We start from the raw sequence: 20,380 nt of genomic DNA on the forward strand, positions 1-20,380 counted from the left end.
ATATAAATAATGCAGAATTCTCCCTCCAGGAAATTATTTTGAACCATAACATTAAAAAATATCTATAAAATAAATGAATGAATGAAAAATACTGTATATTTTAAATACATACTGGGCTTAAAGCAAGCAGTTGAGAGTGAAAATGACTGAGGAAAATAATCTAATTAATTTATTTATATAATACCATCAGAATAAAAATGCAATAGTGCTCTCTGGTGCAGATGATGCATGCAAATGCAAGTGCATGCACAATGAAGGCATGACTAGTCATTGTCTGCTAATCTTTTAAGAGTGTCCAATCTCTGTCTTTCAGCCAATAGATGAGCCAAACAAAATTATTCATTCATGAGAACATTACCAGCTTTAATTAACCAGCTTTTCATGAATATCATTAAAGTCTGATTGATAGATTTTCATGTATATTCATATTTGATTACTCGATTGTTAAACACTGTATAATGTTTGATTGTTTCAATATATTTAGTTTATCAGATGTTCTTAAGGTGATTAGTCAGGAATGCTTGTCAGGTTAAAGGTTAAATTTGTAAGATATTTGCAGTAAAATATCCAAAAACCACTAGGCTAGTGTTATATATTTTGTCCAGCTGATTACTAACAATATGTCTAATGTTTTCAACTACTTGTAAATCATGACAAAATTCCCATTGTAAACAATGCACGGGGCAGTGCAGTCGCCTGTCGATGACGTTAGTTCTTCTTCTTAGTTTTATGGCAGACTGCAACGCATGGCTTATCAGATGCATACCGCCACCTACTGTATCGGAGTATGTAGCATGGATATGAATCCAATGATGTTAGTTCCCTTTTTTTAACCACCTTTACTGACGTAGAAACCACATGATAACAGTGTTGTGGACAAATGCGGAAGTAGCTTCGCGACAAACTTCAATTAGAAAGAGATGCCGATCTCGCTTGTTTTACTCGACAGGTGAGTTGTTTTGATTTGTATCTTTACAGAAAACGTATGCTATTATAACGATCAACAAGATTAGTATTAAGGGGTATACACGCCAAACGCAGGGCATCGTGTCTTTAGACACGCGAGGAGGCGTCTGATCCATAGTCTGATCACGTCTTTGCATTGACTTTGTATGTAATCTACTCCCGCAAACCGTTGAACTTGCGTTAAATCCATGATTTATGTTTCCGTCTGATTGATGGCCGTCAGCGGTTGGGTAGAAGACAACAGATCCCATCATTCCACGCTCCTCCTTAGCGTCATCAAACCACACGATTGTTCTTGTTTTGATAGTGCTCCCTCTAGTGGCAGGTCCTACAACCTGTACCTTTAACTAAAATGCATATCTTTTGTTACAAGTCAAGCGCATGTCTGAATTCTGTACGAAACCTTAATTCAGTTTCAGTGCATGTTTGTGCATATTGCATTTTGCCCACCAGCCTCAGTGGCTTTTTCCATTTCCCCCCCCGAGTTTCTATTTCAGCAGACACTCAAACTGTTCCAGCCCTAGTGTTTACCATCTCCTGAACGGTGACAGCGATAGCTTTGGCCGTCTTCACCATGGTGGTCTGATAATCCACAAACGATCCTTCAGGTTCGACTCCAGGCCCATCTTCCATATTATTGATGGCTTGAGAGATGGAGTTGACCATGCCTCCCACCGCTCCTGCAGCGCTGGCCGCCTCTGACAGAGTCGCACCCAGATCATTCACCGCCTCCTTCATCATCTGAACCGACTCCTCCAGAGCCTCCTGCGTGTGAGCCGCCTGGAAACACACACACACACACACACACACACACACACAGTACTGTGAGACTGAGCACCACAGCAGATCTCGGACTGGTGTAATCCATACTCCCAGGATCCAGCTGCTGGTGTCTCACCTTGTGGTTTCCTCCAGCCTCTTTGGCCGTGTAGAGCATCTGTAGAGCAGACTCAGCCAGAGTCTTGGTTTGATCCAGCACGCTCATCTGCTGCTGGCTGTTCCGGATCTTAGACGCTGTACCGATGGCAGCCATGATGAGCGGCTCAAAGTAACTGACCATCTGAGACACCTGTGAGAAGACGGCACACATTTAGCGCCCAATAAACCCTGAGACCCGCTGAAACAGGTTTAGGAATGATTGAGACCTTGTGACCGAGCTGAGAGGCGTCGGAGTGGGCCGCGACGGCCACCGGTTCAATCAGGTTACTGATCTCTTGCACAGACGCCGCCATCTGCTCGTGAAGAGCCTGCAACACAACACAATATTACAATATTAGATTCAGAACAATGATAACGATCACATGAAACCTGCGCCTCAGCTTTAAAGATACTGCAGTGGTCCATCATGACCGCTGTAAGGCTTCACCTCATGGGAGATGTCGTCTCTAGGCGTGAGCTGCTGGCTGATGGCTGCCAGAGACGCCTGGTCCACCTCACGGATGCAGTTATTAAGAGCCTCGATGGCGTCATCACACTCCCTCTGACCCGGAGCCTTCTCTCTGAAAACATTTACATGACAGCATATGAAATTATGATACAGTCACATCTCGCAACACTGATACTGAACTGACTTGAGCTGAATAACAACACTGCTGACTCAGTAGAACTGCTTATAGCTGAACTGAACTTACAGTTTCTAATTGATCTAAACTATTGTCAAAATAATAACACTACTGTCTTTTAGAGCTGCTTTACAGCAGAATCTGAACTGCCTCCATAGTTGAGTTTCCATAACTGATTCTTCTATATCTCAGTGAGATATAGATATAGCATCTGTAGTGTATAAAGTGCGATAGAAATAAAGGTGCCTTGACAATAGGGTTTTTCTCTACCTTATTAAATGTATACGTGTTGTTTTTTTAAGTCAAACATTTAAATGTGATCAATTAAATAATCAGAATACTGTAGTAATGTTGTCAACCTTTCATCAACATCAACAACAGCTATCTTTCATTGCCAAGGAGGAACAGAAGCTGCATCCCACATGACATGCATGTATTTACACAATCATACGAGATTACTGTCATTTTAAATTGACTATATTTTAATAATGAGTACTAATACTGGAGAAATGGCATGTCATATTCTTGCTGAGAACGGTTTATTAATGAGTTTTTACATATTAGAAAATCTAAACTTTACATTAGTTATATAAGTAGCCTGAAAAACTAAATTAATTTTATTGAAACTGGGAATAAACTGTATGGAAGAAAGTGAAGAAATGATGTTCCCATCCCATTTATTGTTCATTTTGGTGCTATTTTACCAGCTGCTAACGGTTCCACAGTTGGCTGTTGAATAAGAGACACAGACTCTGTGCACACCTCATGTTGGTGATGAGTTTCTTGATGGAGTCGGACACGGTCCTGGAGTGTCCAGCCAGCACAGACCATTTGGGCGGGTCTTTGGGGTTGACGGCCAGTGAGCGGGCCGTCTGGATCATGCCTGTAGAGCTCTCCAGCATGGTCTTAGCGGCCGCTACGATGGGCTCCATCGCTGCCAGACCCTGCAATCACACACGACAGGGTTTTCTATTTCCTGTAGACCTGTACGCTCCTGACAATCTTACACTATTCTATTAAATGTGTATAAAGTCAGTACCTCTGGGCTGATCTGTGCAGGTACGCTAGCGAACTCGGGGTTCGAAGCGAAGGCAGTCAGGTTATCCACAGCCTCGATGAGCGGCGCGGTGGCTTCCTTACACTTCTGTCTGTTCTCCTGGTTAAAGGCCCCGTCAAGAGCCTGAGGTCACAGCACAAACACAGAGTCACATCCACCATAATGACACCAACACTGCTGACCAGAGACAGTCTAAACTCACTTTGATGGACTTGACAAGGTTGGCGGTGCTGTTGGCCACCTCTTTGGCGCTCTGGACGAACTGTCTCTTAGCAACTGGGTTGGATGTTTTGGAGGAGGCGAGGCGGCAGGCGTTGCACAAGGCAGAAGTATGTTTGGCAACAATTGTGGCAGCAGAGAGGACCTTGAAAAAAGACGGTTATGTGTGAGGACTTAAAAACTGGGCCAAAATGTTCCTTTAAGAATTCACTTTCAATTTTGAGTTGTGAGTTCAAAGGAAATATCCAGATATGAAATACAATAATTAATGAAAGTCGACCAGTTCACTGGCAGGATCGATTACACTGCCTGCTTTAACCGAGGTTAATGTATTGTTACGTGTCATTGTTTACAAGCTTTACACGTTTTCCACAGTTTGAAACACTGAGCGCTCACACATTTCAGCAATCAGTGCTGTATCTTATGCAACACCCTTTGATGTCCATTCATGTTTATTTCGTACTATAGTAGTTAAGAGAAAGATCTGATTTGTTCAAGTGCTGTGTCAAAACAGCATTTATTGTTATGACTTTGTCAGAATTTAATAGCTGATACTTTGTTTATTAAAAGTTAACAGATCACAAAGCATATTGCGATATTGCATTACAAATAAGGACGTTTTTTCCTCTAAAACTTTGATGAGCATCGTCTCAGTTTATTACATCAGCATGAAGATCAAAAGATGTGGTCGCAAAACTATCAGCATAAAAAGGCATTACATGCAAATATTTAAATCATAGCATGTAATTCATATAGTCGCCACAACATTAATATTCTTTGTCGTAAGTGTGACTGTTTTAGGTGCAGTCTGAAGCACTATTTAAGGTGCGTCACGTTATCACATTATTATTTTTTTCAAATTTCAGCCAAAAAAGGACCATTGTCTATTGGACCAAAAGTCACTTTCAAACCAAGAAGATTTCTACAAAGTGTAAACAGCTTGAACCTTGTCCACTCTCACAATCTATTGTGTAGATTTGTTTTACCAAACAACTGTAAATGCTAGCACCCCTTTAAGTTGTTCCTTGTGTTCCCAAATCTCCAAATCAATAAATAATATATGTGACACTGGAGCTGCCCTTAAGTCTCTGGGGTAAATGTGTAACAATAGCAAAAAAATACATTGTATGGGCCAAAATTATCCATTTTTCTTTTATGCCAAAAGCATTAGGATATTAAGTAAAGATGTTAAATGAAGATATATATATCAAAACTTAACTTTTGATTAGTAATATGCATTGCTAAGAATTCATTTGAACAATTTAAAAGCGATTTCCTCAGTATTTAGGTTTTTTGCACCCTCAGATTCCAGATTTTCAAATATTAGTTAAATATTGTCCTATCAAGCCATACATCAATGGAAAGCTTATATATTCAGCTTTCAGACGATGTATAAATCTCAGTTTCCTGTGGTTCAGTGGTTGAGCATTGTGTTACAAGTGCAAAAGGTTGTGGGTTCAATTCCCAGGGCACACACGTCAAATACTGGTCAAAAAATTTTATAGCCTGAATGCACTGTAAGTTGCTTTGGATAAAAGCGTCTGCTAAAAGCTTAAATGTAAATGTACACTTTAAAAAATTGACACTTATGACTGGTTTTGCGGACCAGGGTCACATCTTTATTTAAATTTTGTGTAGAAAAGTTGCATCAGCTATTGAAAAACTCGATTAGTAGATAGTTATCTACTAATAATGACACGCTATCAATGGCTATTTTTCTAAACCATTTCTAAAGTAAACCAGAGCTTAGGTATGTGTTTGTCTATTCCAGACTGACAGTTTGTGTCTAGGAAGGAGCAGAGTCCCGCTGTTACCTGGGACTGGGTGCAGGACGGGTCCACCAGGTTCTGACAGGCCATCTGGATCGACTGCTTGGCTCTGGCGAACTGTGAGGGGTCCACAAGCCCCTTCTGCCCAGCGTGACTGTTCGGGTCAGACACACCCACCAGATACGCCCCCTGAGAGACACATGGATATTACTGTGAAGCTGCTTCGAAACAATCTGCACTGTGAGAAGTGCTACAGAAATAAATGTGTCCCCACAATAAAAGGAACAGAACACATCAACAAAACTTCCATAAACAATATGGTATACCCCACAAAAAAAGAAGTATTTTGATGAAAATTCTATTGAAGCAATCAACAGTTATGCTTTTTATCAATATAGTGCAGCCTAGTTGAAAAACAAACAGGACTCAAGCAAATAAAAATGAAATCAAGCACTTCTGAATCAAACGGCAGCCGTGAGTGTTTTTGTGAAGCTGCTTTTAGGACGACACACAGGAAGCAGTTAAATATGACTCACTGCACATCAAACCCATTATGAACTCTTTTTGCACAAGTGTGTTTTTGTGCCTGCGAATAATAAAAGCATGACGGTGTGTGTGAAAGTGCAGAAGACTGCAAAGCAGAGAGCAGCAAGGCAATGCGTTTGTTCATTTAATGCGCTCCTGTAACTCCAGATGTTTGATGCATCATAGCCCTGGTACATTTTATCACGCATCGCCTCTTTAGGTCGACTAATTTAGCAGAGAGGAGTTTCACACACACCCACAAAACACCAATCACACACACTGTTTTTACCTGAGAGGCTGCCTCAGTGAGACCACACAGCGCCTTCGATGCTGAACTGACAGCGTCTCCAAATTCTGGTAAGTTACTGTTCTTGGCATTCTGGGAAATGCCAGCCATGGCCTCGCCCAGAACCTGCACACAATATCAACATAAACACACAGCTTTAGCTCAACACTGACTGGCTGACGTAGCGTTTCATAGTGAAGCGGATCTGTGTGGCACCTTTGAGTTCTCCATCACACTGTCAATGCAGTCGAAGTAGCCCATCTCACTGACCGCTTCAGTGGGGTTCTCCAGCATTCCTCCGACCGTCTGCGGACACACACACACAGTTACACACACCACACACGCAGCACACCTACACTGCTCGCAAGTTATTCAATTCTAGAGAGCAAATGCTCCTTCCAAGTCCATTTTAAGATTTGAACAAATAAATAGAACACACTAGAACAACGGTCTTCAACGTTCGGATTACATTTCTTAAAAAGTAAATCAAAAAATATAAAAAAACAAACAAAACCTTTCAAACGTTTGCAGTCTGTAAGATTCCAATGATTAAAATAATCCTTTATTCAGCAAGGACATTGATAATGTTAACAAAGATTTGTTTCGCAAATAAATTTTCTTCGTTCTAAAAGTGAAAACTGCTGATTTGAAAATGTGTTCTGTTGCTTTGTTGACATTTCCAATATCATGCAAAAACTACTGCCGCTCGATATCAAACAGCATTTCAAGTCATGCAGCATATCCAAAAACGATATCTTTATATAAGTATTTCATTACATCATTCTACAACCGGTGTGATCTCTGCTCATGAAACACAGACTGAGATCAGTGCCGAGTCTGAGAATCGAACGCTCACACAAACTGATAAACACAGACAAGATGAGAAGAGAAAGAGAGAGTAGAAGCACCTCGAGCTCACGGAGAGCGTTGTCACACTCCTTCTGTCCCGGAGCCTGCTGGGTACACATGCTGATCAGCTGATTAATGCTGTCTGTCACCGCGCTATCCACACACAGAGAGAGAGAGACACACACATTAGAGTTTGCAGGGAAGAGAAGGAACCGTGTGAGGAGCTATCCACCCACGAGTGCTACCACACACCGACTCTCTCTCTCTCTCTCTCTCTGATGCTCTGTGAGGGACTGATGGGAGATTTTGGATTGCGAGCGCTGTAAAGCCATTAGCTGCTGTTGTTTCATCCCGTCTTCCTCTTTGCCTCACAAACACATCAGAGAGCAGGTTTGCTGTATAGATGCCTATTACATAATTGTGCTCATTCCGACCCAAATGTGTAGAAAAGCGAGCATGCCACTTATGTAATGTATGTCAATAGAGGAGCAGTGTGTGTTTGCTTGAGTGCACAGTTTCTACAGTTACTATCACAAGCACTGTTAGGCTTCGTGCCATCACACAGACACATCTGACTCCATCCTCTACAGAAAGAGTCACAGCCAGCTGCACTTTAGATGCACTCCTGACACCAAGATGGTTTCAAATAGTAGCTAGGATAACTATATGGCCTGTGAAATTCTGGTGTTAAATCTGTAGAGGTCTGTGCACTTCACACATCCCTGCACTACAGACAACAGAGACTTCTTTTGACAAATTTTGCTGCAGTTTTGCTAATGTGATCGTGCCATAAAACAGCCCACGTTTCCCAATACCAGAATACGTAAATGCTAAAAGCGAAGGGTGTTGCAATAATAAACATGACATTTCAAAAATGAAATACTGATATAATGTGAATACTGCAAATATGGCAATACTGTAAAAAAAATCATAACTGGTTGAAAATCCATCATAGCAGGTGGCACTATTGCACCTTAACACCGATGACCATGCCATGGCTGTGTCTAATAACACATACTCTATGAGTAGGCTCTTCTACTTAATAGAAGTACTTATATTTTGTTTAAAAAAAAAGTAAATTCTATGTAGTATGAATATAATCCATACAAACCACATTCTTCCTGATGTCATTGTCATGTGACCTACCAGCATCAGTTGCACCAATCACATGCCAGATCAGATTCCCGTCATGAACGGGTTGCTCATGTTTGTACAAAATACTGTTCAAGGATGCAAAAACTGTTTGAAATCCACCCTCGTTTTAAATGGAATATTACTGAAGTCATCCAAAACTTCCAATCCCTATTCTTCACTTAGTGTCATCAAAAATCCCTATAGATTCAGTTGTATATTTCTGAATCTATAGGGATTTTTGATGACAAAGCATGAGCTGGACAGCAGAAGACGGCCGAGTCTCACCGAGCGGCAGCGGCCAGCTGGTTTTTGAGGTTGGGTGAGTTGGGGTCCGTGGACAGAGCTTTAGCGGACAGCAGGAGTTTGCTGGAGGACATGGAGATGGTCTTCAGGTTGGTGACCACTTGAGTCTGGTCCTCTTTAGACTACAGGAAGACAGCATTCAGATATCAATCAAGTGTCAGGTGACTTCCACAGGGTTTTGTTTTCTTAGTGACTTCGTTTATATTTCCACTTCATGCATAACACTTGTATCAGTAACCTATAATATCATACATCAAATGATTCTATAGCTAGAATAATTCAGGAGCAGGGTTATGAGTGTAAGTGCTATAGTCTTGCCACAATACCTGGGATTGTCCAGCCATGTCCACTCCAGCCTGCAGGAAGTGATTGAAGTCTTGTCCGAACTTCCCGGAGGCTTTGGCCAGGTCCTGGGTGGTCCCGCGTGACGCCTGCACCAGTTCATTGGCTGACTGGTTCAGTCCCACTGCGGCCTCGTTCAGATTCACCTGAGCCTCCTGGAAACTCTTCCCGCTCACTGGGAACTGAAGATCAGAGACACTGTTTATAACAGGAACAGTGACTGTAACACGGCTCAGTGTAATGTCTAACAGGGACAAAGTAAACACTAAGAGAGAAACCAGATTACAAAGAGACAAACCTGGCTAGATAGTTTAAAGTTTGGAGGTTTTAAGGCCATGCAGTCGAATGGATAGACTGATGGATGTTTGGTTGACTGCCAATGGGTTTGATTATAGCTTTTAATTTTGGAATGCACATTATTTCAACATGATTTTTATCAAAGCAGTTGGTACTTCTACTGGAAAGTGGCAAAAAAAGAAAAGAAAAGAAGAAGAAATGCTGACGTTTCCAATTTGGAGAGCTGAAATGACCTCGTGTAGTAGGTTCACATTCATTTCCTGTTCACGTCAGTTCCTCGCTGACACCAAACTCACGTTCTGCTGCATGACTTATGTTTTCCTTCTTATATTTCACAAACATTTCAATTCAGCCTAAAAGCCCTCTCTAGCTTTAGTTAGGTTTGAGTATGATGATGAGGAGACTATGATACTGAAGCGGTCTACTTAGAAAAGTTAAAGCCTGTTCACCAATATTTGGAATAAAAATGCAAATCCACTGTCTGACACTAGGTGGCACTTATGAAACAGCAGAAATGCAGCGGCAGAGCTGTACAGCGTTGTGTTTCTGACACCATCAAAGGAAGTCGAGCAGTATTTATGGGATTTTAAACAGCTTTTTATATTTTTTGTATTTGTTATTGTCTTTATCAAACATGGTTCTAGATTCGTCTTCTGCTTCTTACTTTTTTTTTTTTTGCAAAACAAAGTCTGTTTATGAGTACTACCAATTGACTACTGGCGTGTCCCTATAAGCCTGAGTCTCACTGATTGGCAACTGTAAATGTTTTTCTGGTCTGAACAGACACATTTATCGTACATACCTGTTTATCACATCAATTGGCAAGAAACGTGTCTTGATGCGAGCAGGCTTGTAGAGCTGGACAGTTTTTGTGTAACCAAGTGTGTTTGATGAGCTGACATTACTTACATTATATAAGGCACTTTAGATGTAAGTCACATGACCATCCAGATGACAACGATATTGCAAATAGCATTCTGGAAAATACTTTGTGAGTGTCTTTATGGCTTGGGGGGACTCACTTTATTAGACAGCAGTTTCTTGCTGGCTTCTCCTACGGTTCTGATGGCATTATCCACGTCTCTCTGCCCCGGCAGACAGTTTACAGAGCGGTTCAGAGCCTGAGACACAGCCTTAGCTACCTGCACACACACACACACACACACACACACACACACCAGTCATCAGCAGAGCATTTTAGATGCTTCTCCAGTTATGCTAATCATAGAAACACAACAGACAATTTTCTTTTCAGAATAATGGGCACTTCACCCTACAGCAGACCAATCTCCCATCAGCAATTAAAAGGGAGGTTTCTTTACTGAATTTAACCCCACTCTATTGAGCTATTCTCATATGTGTTCAAGCTGAGGTTGGGTTTAACCTGGGCCAGTCTCTGCTGGGTGTCAGGGTCTCCTGGTTTGGCTATGGCCCTCTTGGTCTCCTCGATCAGGCTGGCAGATTTGTCCATGGCATCGGCGGCGCAGTCCAGCATGGCGTTACGCGCTTGAGGGTCCTCGGTGTTGGCGGCCACTCCACGAGCAGCTGAAGCCAGCGAACGCAGAGCCTGAGCCACGTCACGAGCAGCCATACCTGCAGAACACACAGAAACCATCCACAAACTGACATTAGGAGGCATTCAGGGAGACAGTGGGCGCTGCATAACATGCCATTGGACACGGGCTTGATCATAACTTCTGAAGCATGTGAGATTGATGGGTTACCTGTGTAGTTCTCGTTGCCTTGGGTGGCTTCACTGAGGAGCTGAGCGATAGCAGAGCTCACGGCTTTAGTGCTGGAGCCCAGATCCTGAGAACACTTCTCCAGCTACACACACACACACACACACAAGGAATCATATTTTCATATTTCATAAAGCATGTTCAAACAGGCCTCTATGTATCAATAACACAAGCTGAAGGAACACTTCTTGCTTTTCATTCACAATGTACCTTTTTAGAATTGAAAAAATAAAGCCGTATTCACTAACATTACATTGGGTGTAAAACCACAGTGCACAATATATCCATGGTTCTTAACCCGTTTGACTGCAAGGCGATATTGTTTCAATAATACTATATCTATATAAAGCCTGACAAGCTTTTTTAAGAATGGATTGCAACTCTTTTCGACCAATGAATTTATAAGATGTTTCTAGTTAACCTGCACCCCCATTTTTGGGACTCACAGCTGAAAATGACCTACTGTAACTTAAAATTGTAATAGCCCCTGACTTCACACACAGTTTGGTTTCTTTGGAAAGCAGACCCTTTGGGCTTTACTATCCATCATCCAGATTTGATAATGCTCAAAAAGATAAAAAGTTATAGACACTGAAGTGCCTTGAGAAAAACTGTACCACACTAATATTTTTTTGGTTTCATATAAAAATACATGAAATCAGTCCTGGAGCAACGATGAAACATGACAAATGAGATTCCTGCAACCATTTTTCTGATATTATGTCTAGCCCACCCCCATGTAAATATTTACCAACTGTACGTTAGTCATTAAACATTGCACTGCAACTTTATTTTTTGATTATAAGACAATAAACAGAATCTTAGACATTATATAATTGATTTGAGTACTAGAAAAATACAATTTAATAATAATAATTAATATTATTATTAATTCATAATTTGAGTAATACATTTAAATAAGAAAAAAAAAAACTATGAATGCCAATTACAGTACATCCTGAGATTGCTAGCTTTATCTTTTAACAGTCATTGTCAACTTTTTTCTCTCTCTTCTCTTCCATTTGTTCAGATGACATTGGATGTAGTGTTGATACATTCTGTGAAATGTATGAAAAGTTGTATTTCTTTAAAGAATTTCTTAATTTCTTTACTAAAGTGACGTAGTATTTTGAGCGTAGTTTATTCTATAACAGATACAAACAATCCTGTCCCCAAAGAAATGAGACAACATTACACAAAGGAATTACCGTCCATATTAGAGCGCTATTGCTTCGTTGGACTAAAAGTGCACAGTATGTCGCTCAGTGGACCCTTACCTTTCCATCTATACCAGGATTTCGCGCTGTGGATGTGTTTATGACTCATTATTACGACGGATCTGGTATGTACTGCGTTTGGATTACTCATGTTTTGATTTTTTAAATAATTTTGTACTTCTTATACAAATATAGCAAATACATGCTTTCCATAGACAAACAGTGATCTGTCATCAATGCTCGGCTTAGACCTTTATAATGATATATAGTTCGTATTGATGAATTTTGTCCCGTTTCATTTAATCTATTCGTAAACATTGACACGTGCAAACAAAGAGAGTTCAGTGCGTTTCAGGTTAACAGGTTTTAATGGATTAAAGATAACCATACTATTTTCGAATGTGCTATCACTACATATATGTGACCTGTGCTGGTAAAGTGAGTGTGAATGCATATAGCCTAATTTTAAGATACAGGCCAAAAAAAAAAAAGATTTTTTTTTTTTTAGCCAATTTTAATGAACAGACTTCCTTGAAAGGGATTTTTACATTTCATTATTTGTTTTTCTTACTTGAATGCTTTATATAAAAATATAAAAATTATTATTAAGAAAAAAAGTCGAGGAAAGATGCTGCAGGTCTTTAATGAGGAATGTGAAAATTAGCTATTTTCAGATTAGAGTCATTGCAAAAAAACAATGTAACAAGACAGAGCGTGGTTTTGAAATTATGTAGTGTTATGTATTTTCTCAGGTGCATCCTGGGATGATTTTGAACAGTAGTGAATGAGTGTGCATGTGTGCTGGACACTTCTTGGCTGTTCAGTGCGTGTACTGTGACACACTCACCGTTTCTCCAGGCAGGGGTTTGAGTTTGCCTTCAGCAGCTGAAGCTTTGGCTTCCTGCATGTCCCTCTCCAGCCCCCGTACCATTGTGAGAGCGTTATCAATCTCCAGAGGACCACACGCCTCCTGAGCCTGAGTCAGACAGAGACAGACAACCATGAGAAACTCATCTCAATACAGCCACATGTTCACTCACTTTCTATATATAAGCACAGCAGTGATGCTCTGGTGCTGTAGAATCAAACACAAGTGACTGATGCTGAGAAGGCACCTTCTGTGCGGCCGTGCGCAGCTCAGCGAGGGCACTGGCCAGGTTCTTGGAGGCCTGACTGAGCTGCATGGCAGACGCCTGGTCACTGATGGTGGGAACCGTCGCCTTGGCCGCGGTCACCATTTTGGCTCCGGGCTGAAGAAGAGAACACACACCATGAGCTCCATGAAGCAGATTTGCTCTGTGAGACACAAGGTCAGAAGAGTGAGAGGACCTGCAGGAAGTTCTGACTGGCTCCGATCAGGGCGAGCTGTGCGCTGGGGCTGTCGGGCTGAGCCTTGCTCCCTCTCACACCCTGAACCAGCTGAGGGATCTGATCCGCCACCCCCTGAAAACCACAACAACATGTGTTCATGTTCAGCTTTACACTCATCATATAACAATCAGAACATTCCGGAAGCGGGAAAACTCTCAAAAACAAGTGTTAAGTGCTTTTCATCCACAGAGTGATGCTTTATGTTTCATGTCTGCTCGCATCAGTCATTCCCAAACACAGCACTCATGTGAACTGGTTTTAACCTGACGCAAACAGGAAGTGGCTGTTGCCACGGCGCCCACCTTGCAGCTCTGCACGAGCTGTTGCTGGGCCGCAGGGTTCTTGTTGGAGGAGGAAGCTTGCTGCGCCGCAGCGATAGTCTGAGTGGCAGCCGCCGCGGCCTGCTTCGCTGCGTTCTGACAAACACATACGACACAAACATATATATCAGAAAACCACAGATAGAGCCACCTACAGCTGCTAATACAAGACACAAACTCCATCTACCTGAATCATGAAACTCTGAAATCCCCAAAACTGCTCGTTTAATACAATCTGAGCCATTTATGTGGTTTCTCATCCTTAAACTGGCCACTTGGATCTTTTATTTGTAAAAGCGGGACTCATTCTGCCACACTGCACACTGCGTTTCCCCTCATTCATAGTAAAATGAGCGAACCGTCTTGTATGTATCCACTACTAGGCAAAATTTTAGAATAAATTCAACTTCTTAATGTTTTAAATAGTCTCTGTCTTGTTTGTTAGGGTCTTTATCTTGGTTTCTAGGTGTTGTGATGTAGTTCTGTCTGGCTGTTGGTTATTAGACATTGTTAAGCTCTGTATTTAGTGGTTGTTAGAGTTGGGCAAGTTCTAGCTAGCTGCTAGGGCTACGTGAGTCTTCTGGAAAGACACTGGGGTATTTTGGCCAGTTAGAGACAGACGGACAGATATCACAAAAACGAATCCTGAACTGGGTTCTTTTTACTGCCGATTAGGAACAAGCTGAAACAGTATCAAACAGAGGTATGTGGAGTTCGCGAAGCCTGTTGTCTTTCTCACAAGTAGCAACAAGTCACTTATGAATCTGCAAACACTGCAGTCTTTAAAAACGCCATAAATCTTTTTCACTGGAGCCTTTGGCGAGATTTTACTCCATGAGCTATAAAACATAACTTTACCCAAATAAGGCAGAGAAGAGAACACCTCTAGAATTCATTCTTTTCAAAAGAGTGTCATCACATCTCAGTGTTCCTGGAGGTTCGGCCTCGTGTGCTCCAGTCCTCACCTCCAGTTTGTTGACGAGTCTCTTCTTGATGGCGTTCTGAGCTGCAGCGTTGGTGGCCATGCGCAGGCCCTCGGCAGCTTCACGCAGCTTCTGCTGCTGCTCCTCACTGTCCGGGTTAGCAGCCGCACCCTGCCGACACACACACACACACACTTCAGCTCTGAGCACATAACTAAAACACACTCTGAGGCGTCTTCTGTCCCACCTTGGCAGCTTCCACCATCCTGGCCGTGGCGTCAGCCAGGAGTTTGGCCGCAGACAGGAGTTTACGGGAGTTCTCCAGGTCAGTCTCGCCCTCCGCGTCGGCCTTGATAGCATTGACCAAATCTGAGGTGGCCTGAGCCAGGATCCGAGCCTGTCGCACCATCTCCCCTGAACACAGAGAGGAACACATCTGTGCACGAGTCTGATTTATACATACGTCAACATCCAAAGTCTTTTAAATGTGAATTTAGCTCAAGTCTCTGCACATCATCGTTTCTGTTTTGATATCTGTAGTGATGGGGTAATACATTAAAAGCAACAAAAGTAACGTAACCAGATTACTTTTTCCAAATAACTAGTAAAGTAACGCATTACTTTTTAATTTACAACAAAACAACAAAATATCCAAGTGTCTTTTTCAAACAAGTAACAGCAATGTTCTCATGTATTGACTGAAGTTGAGAGAAATCAGGAGTGAGTGCAGAGGTGTTGTGTGCGCTGCGTGAACATGCATTTACTCATTTAATATTCCTCAAAATGAATAAAAATTATTTAAAATGAATAAAAACTCCTAAACACTTTCACTTCCTGTCTGGAGCACTAGGGTAGCTGATATACGGGCAGACAATGAAGAAACAGCTCAAACATGCTCCTAGTACCTGCGTCCCCCATGGAGCTGAAGATGTTATCCGTCACGTCCAGGATGCGGTCAGTGGCGGCTCCGTGCCGTCCGATTGGCTGTCCTGCGCTGGCGTACTGTCTGATGTGCTGCAGCAGCTCATTAAGAGCCTGACTGACACCGGTGGCAGCCACGCCCACCTGTCGGAGCAGCTGCTCGTCATTGGTCGCCCCCTGTGACGCCTCCACACAGCCCTCCACAGACTTAGCCACCAGCTTCCCGGCCTCCACCAGCTGCTCCTGACACACAGGTGAGCTGATGGTGGGAGCCACCACCTGAAACAGAGAAAACACACGCAGGAGCATCAGCGGAGGTCAGCGAGTCCGTCTGTGGACGAGAGGGTGTGAACGCTCACTCGTGTGCAGGCCACCAGCTGTGACGTGGACAGGGCGCACTGCGTGGCAGCAGCGATCACTCGGTTCTGTTGAGCTGAATCCTCTGATTTCTGAGCCACATTCTTGGCCTTTAACACCAGAGCCGCCGCTGCATTAGCCACAGCCTTCGCCAACTGCATCAACATGTCCTGCACACACACACACACACACACAGATACATAAACAAGTTAGTTAACTTAATTAGACATATATAGTATGTGTATATACTGGGGTATATTTGTAGCAGCAGGCAAAAATACATTGTATGGGTCAAAATTAGGGCTGTGCAATATGGACAAAAAAAAACCTATAATGATTTTTTTGATCAATTTAGCGATTTCGATCTTAATCACGTTTTTGACAAACACAGACATGCTTTAATGCATAAATGCATTTAGTATAAATTTGAAACATATTTCCAAAAGAAAACCGATGAGAGCTCTATCAAAAAGTTGTAACATGTCTCTAGAACCGACGTAAGTCAAAATAATCACTGAGTAAAGATGTCAAACAAAATGTCTATACGGCAAAAAAGAATATTAATAATAAAATAAAATAAAACCCGTGTCCAGGGATTTTTCTTCTTTTTTGCCATGCATTGGTGATAGAGCTCACTGTAGCGGTGCCTCAGGTGTTGAAATAGATTTGTTATACATTATACAGGTTCACACGTACTCCGTCTGCAGTGCGTATACAGTAAGTTATGTGTACGCGGTTCAGAAGCAGCAGCGAGAGTGCGTTATTTTAACGCGAAAGCACATTAAAATAATGCACGAGCGCGAATCTTTCCACTCACACGAAGATCTCTTTGCTCTGTTAAAAAAGCAGCGGAAGGTCGTGCTATAAAGCGATTTAGAAATCGTGCACGCTCAAATCGCGATTTTATTCCGATTCTGATTAATCGCACAGCCCTAGTCAAAATTATCCCTTTTTCTTTAGGGTATTAAGTAAAGGTCATATTTTGTAAATCTCCTACCATAAATATATCAAATGTATATTATCATTAGTAATATGCATGGCTAAGAACTTCATTTGGACAACTTTAAAGATGATTTTCTCGATATTTAGATTTTTCTCAGACAAATATTGTCCTATCAAAACAAACCATACATCAATGGAAAGATTATTTATGATGTATCAATCTCATTTATACTATCAAATTGACCCTTCTGACTGGTCTTGTGGTCATGGGTCACATATCATAAATCATAGACACTTTTGCATTTTTCTAATTTAACAGTTTTTGTAGCATATTATTAAAATTACACATATTATTAGCAACAATGTGAGTAAAAAAGTTAATTAATTTCAGAATGACCCCTTTAAAGACAGCTCGCACTGGATCTTGCATGAGTAAAGGCAGATGATTTATGTTATATTGGTTAAGTGCATAGTGATCTCTGCTAGAGAGTTCAAAACAGTAGTCATGTCCTTTGTTGTACATGAAAAATTGCATGTCTCATTTTAATTTTCTAATGACTTTGCATGAATTTGCGCTCTAATTTTGCCATCATAAAATATGGAAGAAAATCACATACACAACAAATTCAAGCTAATATAAATAAATAAAAAAAACATTAATTAATTTGTTGCTAATAAATACTCTGCAGAAAAAACTTTGAGAATGAGTCAGAGAGGAAGTGTAAAGCTGTCAGATACAGCGCTAGAAGCACTAGAAACGCTTCAGAGAACAAGCACTGAACATAAAGGGCAGGGCGGCACTAGAAATGTCCTGCTCAGTATGATATCCGTTAAACTTCACGTTACCAATGCGTTAAACTTGTTCTGATAAGCGTTCTGTCCAAAAAAGGACACGCACACTCGACTGTAGCAGCAAACTTCCCCTTCAGTTCGGCTGTGTAAAGGGTGATAAGACGTTCTCAACCAAACACAGACGGCTTGTTTTGAATATTATCACATTAGAACAGACAAAACCTTCAGAACCATTTCAACTGTTACAGCTGTAAGATCCACGAGCACACACATACTGTACGTCTGTCATCAGGAAAACACAATCATGCTCATGTGCTTTAACAGCAATAACTGTAGACTAATGTACTTCTAAACACTGGGGAAAAAGTTTCTCTTTCAAGGAATATATGTATAGACATTCATGATTGAAAATATGCAGGATAAATGCTTTCTACAACAAGAAGCTCCTCCTAATCTCACTAAATATTCATATATAAATATGCAAAGATAGAATAGAGAGAATTGTGATTAAATGATGAACTCTATCATGCAGAGAAATGGTGTTTCATAATGAAAGGATTTATTATTATAGAGATTATAGAGACCCATCACCATGATCTGACAGTCTCAGAGTGACTATATGAGTGATCAGTGATCAATAAAGCACTGATTTATAATGATCCCGGCTTCATTCGTTTGATTGGCTGGTGAATAGTGATTGTTCTTTCTATGTGTTGTTACCAGCATTTGACTCCAGCGTGTCTGTCTGGAGTGTGTGAACACTGCTGTACCTCCAGACTGATGAGAACACAGGTCAGTGTGTGTGTGTGTGTGTGTGTGTGTGTGTGTGTCACACCTGGAACTGCTGGTCGGCGTCGGACTCTCCGATCTGCTGCAGGAGTTCACCGCTGGTCTGACCCACGTTACCCGCGGCCTGCAGGAGGATCTGCCGCGGCTGAAGACACACAGAACATACAGGTTTAGAGAGACAGGACAATGCAATGCGTGCAAGACAGCAAAAAAAATAAATAAATAAAAAATAGTGGTAAAGTTTTAACTACACTACTTTAAAGCAATTTTAATTAAAGCACGGATTCACTAAACTGATCAAAAGATGGAGTACACATTTAGAATGTTACAAATATTTCCATTTCAAATAAATGCTGTTCGTTTAAACTTTCTGTTTATTAAAGAATCCTCAAAAAAAAAGGAGTCATGGTTTCCACATGAATAATAAGCAGCAACAATGAAGAATGATATGAAGAATGATTTCTGAAGGATCAGATGATGCTGAAAATACAGCTGCGCGTCACAGAAATAAATTATACTCAAATAGAAATCCTCTACTTCAAATAGTTTAATATTTCACTAAATTTTTTTTATTTCAGATCAAATAAATGCAGGCCTGATGAGCCTAAGAGATGTGGCTCTTAGGAGTGGTCTTATTTTATGGACCCCAAACGTTTGAATGGTAGTGTCTGTTTAGGGTTTGGGTTTTCATTTCTTCAGAAAACCTTTAGGGGAAGCAGAATCATTTCCCAAAACCCAACCACTGAACTCCTTACGATCCCCAGTCTCACTTACTGAATCCACCCGATCAACCCTCAATGCCTTGTGTTCTCTGAGCGTTAGCGCTAATACCTCAGTACTGCCGGGCTGAGCGGTCTTCAGCATATCAGACACCGCACACGCCAGGTTCTTGGCGGCTCCCAGCAGCTGCTGGCCGTTTCCTCCCTCGTCCTCCATCAGCGCCGCCAGCAGTCTGACCCCCTTAGACATCTCGGTCAGGTTGGAGGAGATGGTGGTGACCGCACAGCCCACAGCCGTGTAATCGGTCTCCGCTGGGTCACCTGCAGTCAGATTGACCATGGAGGCCGTTCCTGCAGTGATGGCGTCCACCTGAGAGTGAATCTCATGTTTGGACTCGTCCATTTTGTTCTTCCTCCATGCTTGAGACGCCTAAACATCAGAGAGAGATGTGGTTTAATGCATTTTGAAAAAAGACATAGTTATTTTTCACCTGGGTCAAAACTAACCCAATACATATACGTGTGTGTATAATGCATCTCACCGCATCAGTGCCCAGAGGAGGCAGGGCATCAAACTCATTGAGGGTGGCCTGCACCGCCTGCACCGCCTGCATACTGGAGTTAATGGTGCCGGTCAACGCCTGCTGAGCTGACGTCTGCAAGATACAGAGAACACCGACAGCTCACAGCACGGCCCAAACAGACCAAGCTGTGTGTGTGTGTGCATGTGTACATCTGACCAGAGGGGGCATGTGTCCTCGGTGCATCTGTCCTGTGGTGGTTTGCTGTTTGGCCTGTGGCATGGAGCCCATCTGGAAGCTCTCCGGACCTCCGGCACCAGAGCGGATGATGGCCGGCAGGGCGACGGAGCCCGTCTCCACCCTCCCCATCGTATTAAACTGCTGCTGGAGAACTGTTGACCTGAAGCATGACACCTTGCAGGTTACCTTCAGGCCTGATGCCCCGACTGAGACTTCT

At 41.9% G+C, this 20,380-nt stretch overlaps 1 protein-coding gene across 1 annotated transcript in view; it reads right to left on the reverse strand.

Moving 5' to 3' along the window:
- LOC128021430 (talin-1) overlaps nucleotides 1-20,380 on the reverse strand; it is a 67,000-nt gene that overhangs the window by 15,270 nt on the left and 31,350 nt on the right. The window contains exons 13-40 of the mRNA XM_052608583.1: nucleotides 20,143-20,323; nucleotides 19,945-20,058; nucleotides 19,515-19,832; nucleotides 18,730-18,828; nucleotides 16,163-16,330; nucleotides 15,788-16,082; nucleotides 15,130-15,296; nucleotides 14,925-15,053; nucleotides 13,942-14,055; nucleotides 13,598-13,711; nucleotides 13,384-13,518; nucleotides 13,116-13,244; nucleotides 11,034-11,136; nucleotides 10,694-10,902; nucleotides 10,332-10,451; nucleotides 8,997-9,194; nucleotides 8,653-8,792; nucleotides 7,293-7,386; nucleotides 6,601-6,690; nucleotides 6,388-6,510; nucleotides 5,619-5,762; nucleotides 3,788-3,949; nucleotides 3,568-3,708; nucleotides 3,291-3,472; nucleotides 2,333-2,465; nucleotides 2,112-2,213; nucleotides 1,865-2,035; nucleotides 1,498-1,746 (exon numbers count right to left, since the gene is read on the reverse strand). Coding sequence (XP_052464543.1) covers nucleotides 1,498-1,746; nucleotides 1,865-2,035; nucleotides 2,112-2,213; nucleotides 2,333-2,465; nucleotides 3,291-3,472; nucleotides 3,568-3,708; nucleotides 3,788-3,949; nucleotides 5,619-5,762; nucleotides 6,388-6,510; nucleotides 6,601-6,690; nucleotides 7,293-7,386; nucleotides 8,653-8,792; nucleotides 8,997-9,194; nucleotides 10,332-10,451; nucleotides 10,694-10,902; nucleotides 11,034-11,136; nucleotides 13,116-13,244; nucleotides 13,384-13,518; nucleotides 13,598-13,711; nucleotides 13,942-14,055; nucleotides 14,925-15,053; nucleotides 15,130-15,296; nucleotides 15,788-16,082; nucleotides 16,163-16,330; nucleotides 18,730-18,828; nucleotides 19,515-19,832; nucleotides 19,945-20,058; nucleotides 20,143-20,323 — 4,324 coding nt within the window. The remainder of the gene's footprint in view (nucleotides 1-1,497; nucleotides 1,747-1,864; nucleotides 2,036-2,111; nucleotides 2,214-2,332; nucleotides 2,466-3,290; nucleotides 3,473-3,567; nucleotides 3,709-3,787; nucleotides 3,950-5,618; nucleotides 5,763-6,387; nucleotides 6,511-6,600; nucleotides 6,691-7,292; nucleotides 7,387-8,652; nucleotides 8,793-8,996; nucleotides 9,195-10,331; nucleotides 10,452-10,693; nucleotides 10,903-11,033; nucleotides 11,137-13,115; nucleotides 13,245-13,383; nucleotides 13,519-13,597; nucleotides 13,712-13,941; nucleotides 14,056-14,924; nucleotides 15,054-15,129; nucleotides 15,297-15,787; nucleotides 16,083-16,162; nucleotides 16,331-18,729; nucleotides 18,829-19,514; nucleotides 19,833-19,944; nucleotides 20,059-20,142; nucleotides 20,324-20,380) is intronic.

Source organism: Carassius gibelio, chromosome A10 (genome assembly GCF_023724105.1).
Source record: "Carassius gibelio isolate Cgi1373 ecotype wild population from Czech Republic chromosome A10, carGib1.2-hapl.c, whole genome shotgun sequence".
In the NCBI taxonomy this organism is placed as follows: Eukaryota; Metazoa; Chordata; class Actinopteri; order Cypriniformes; family Cyprinidae; genus Carassius; species Carassius gibelio.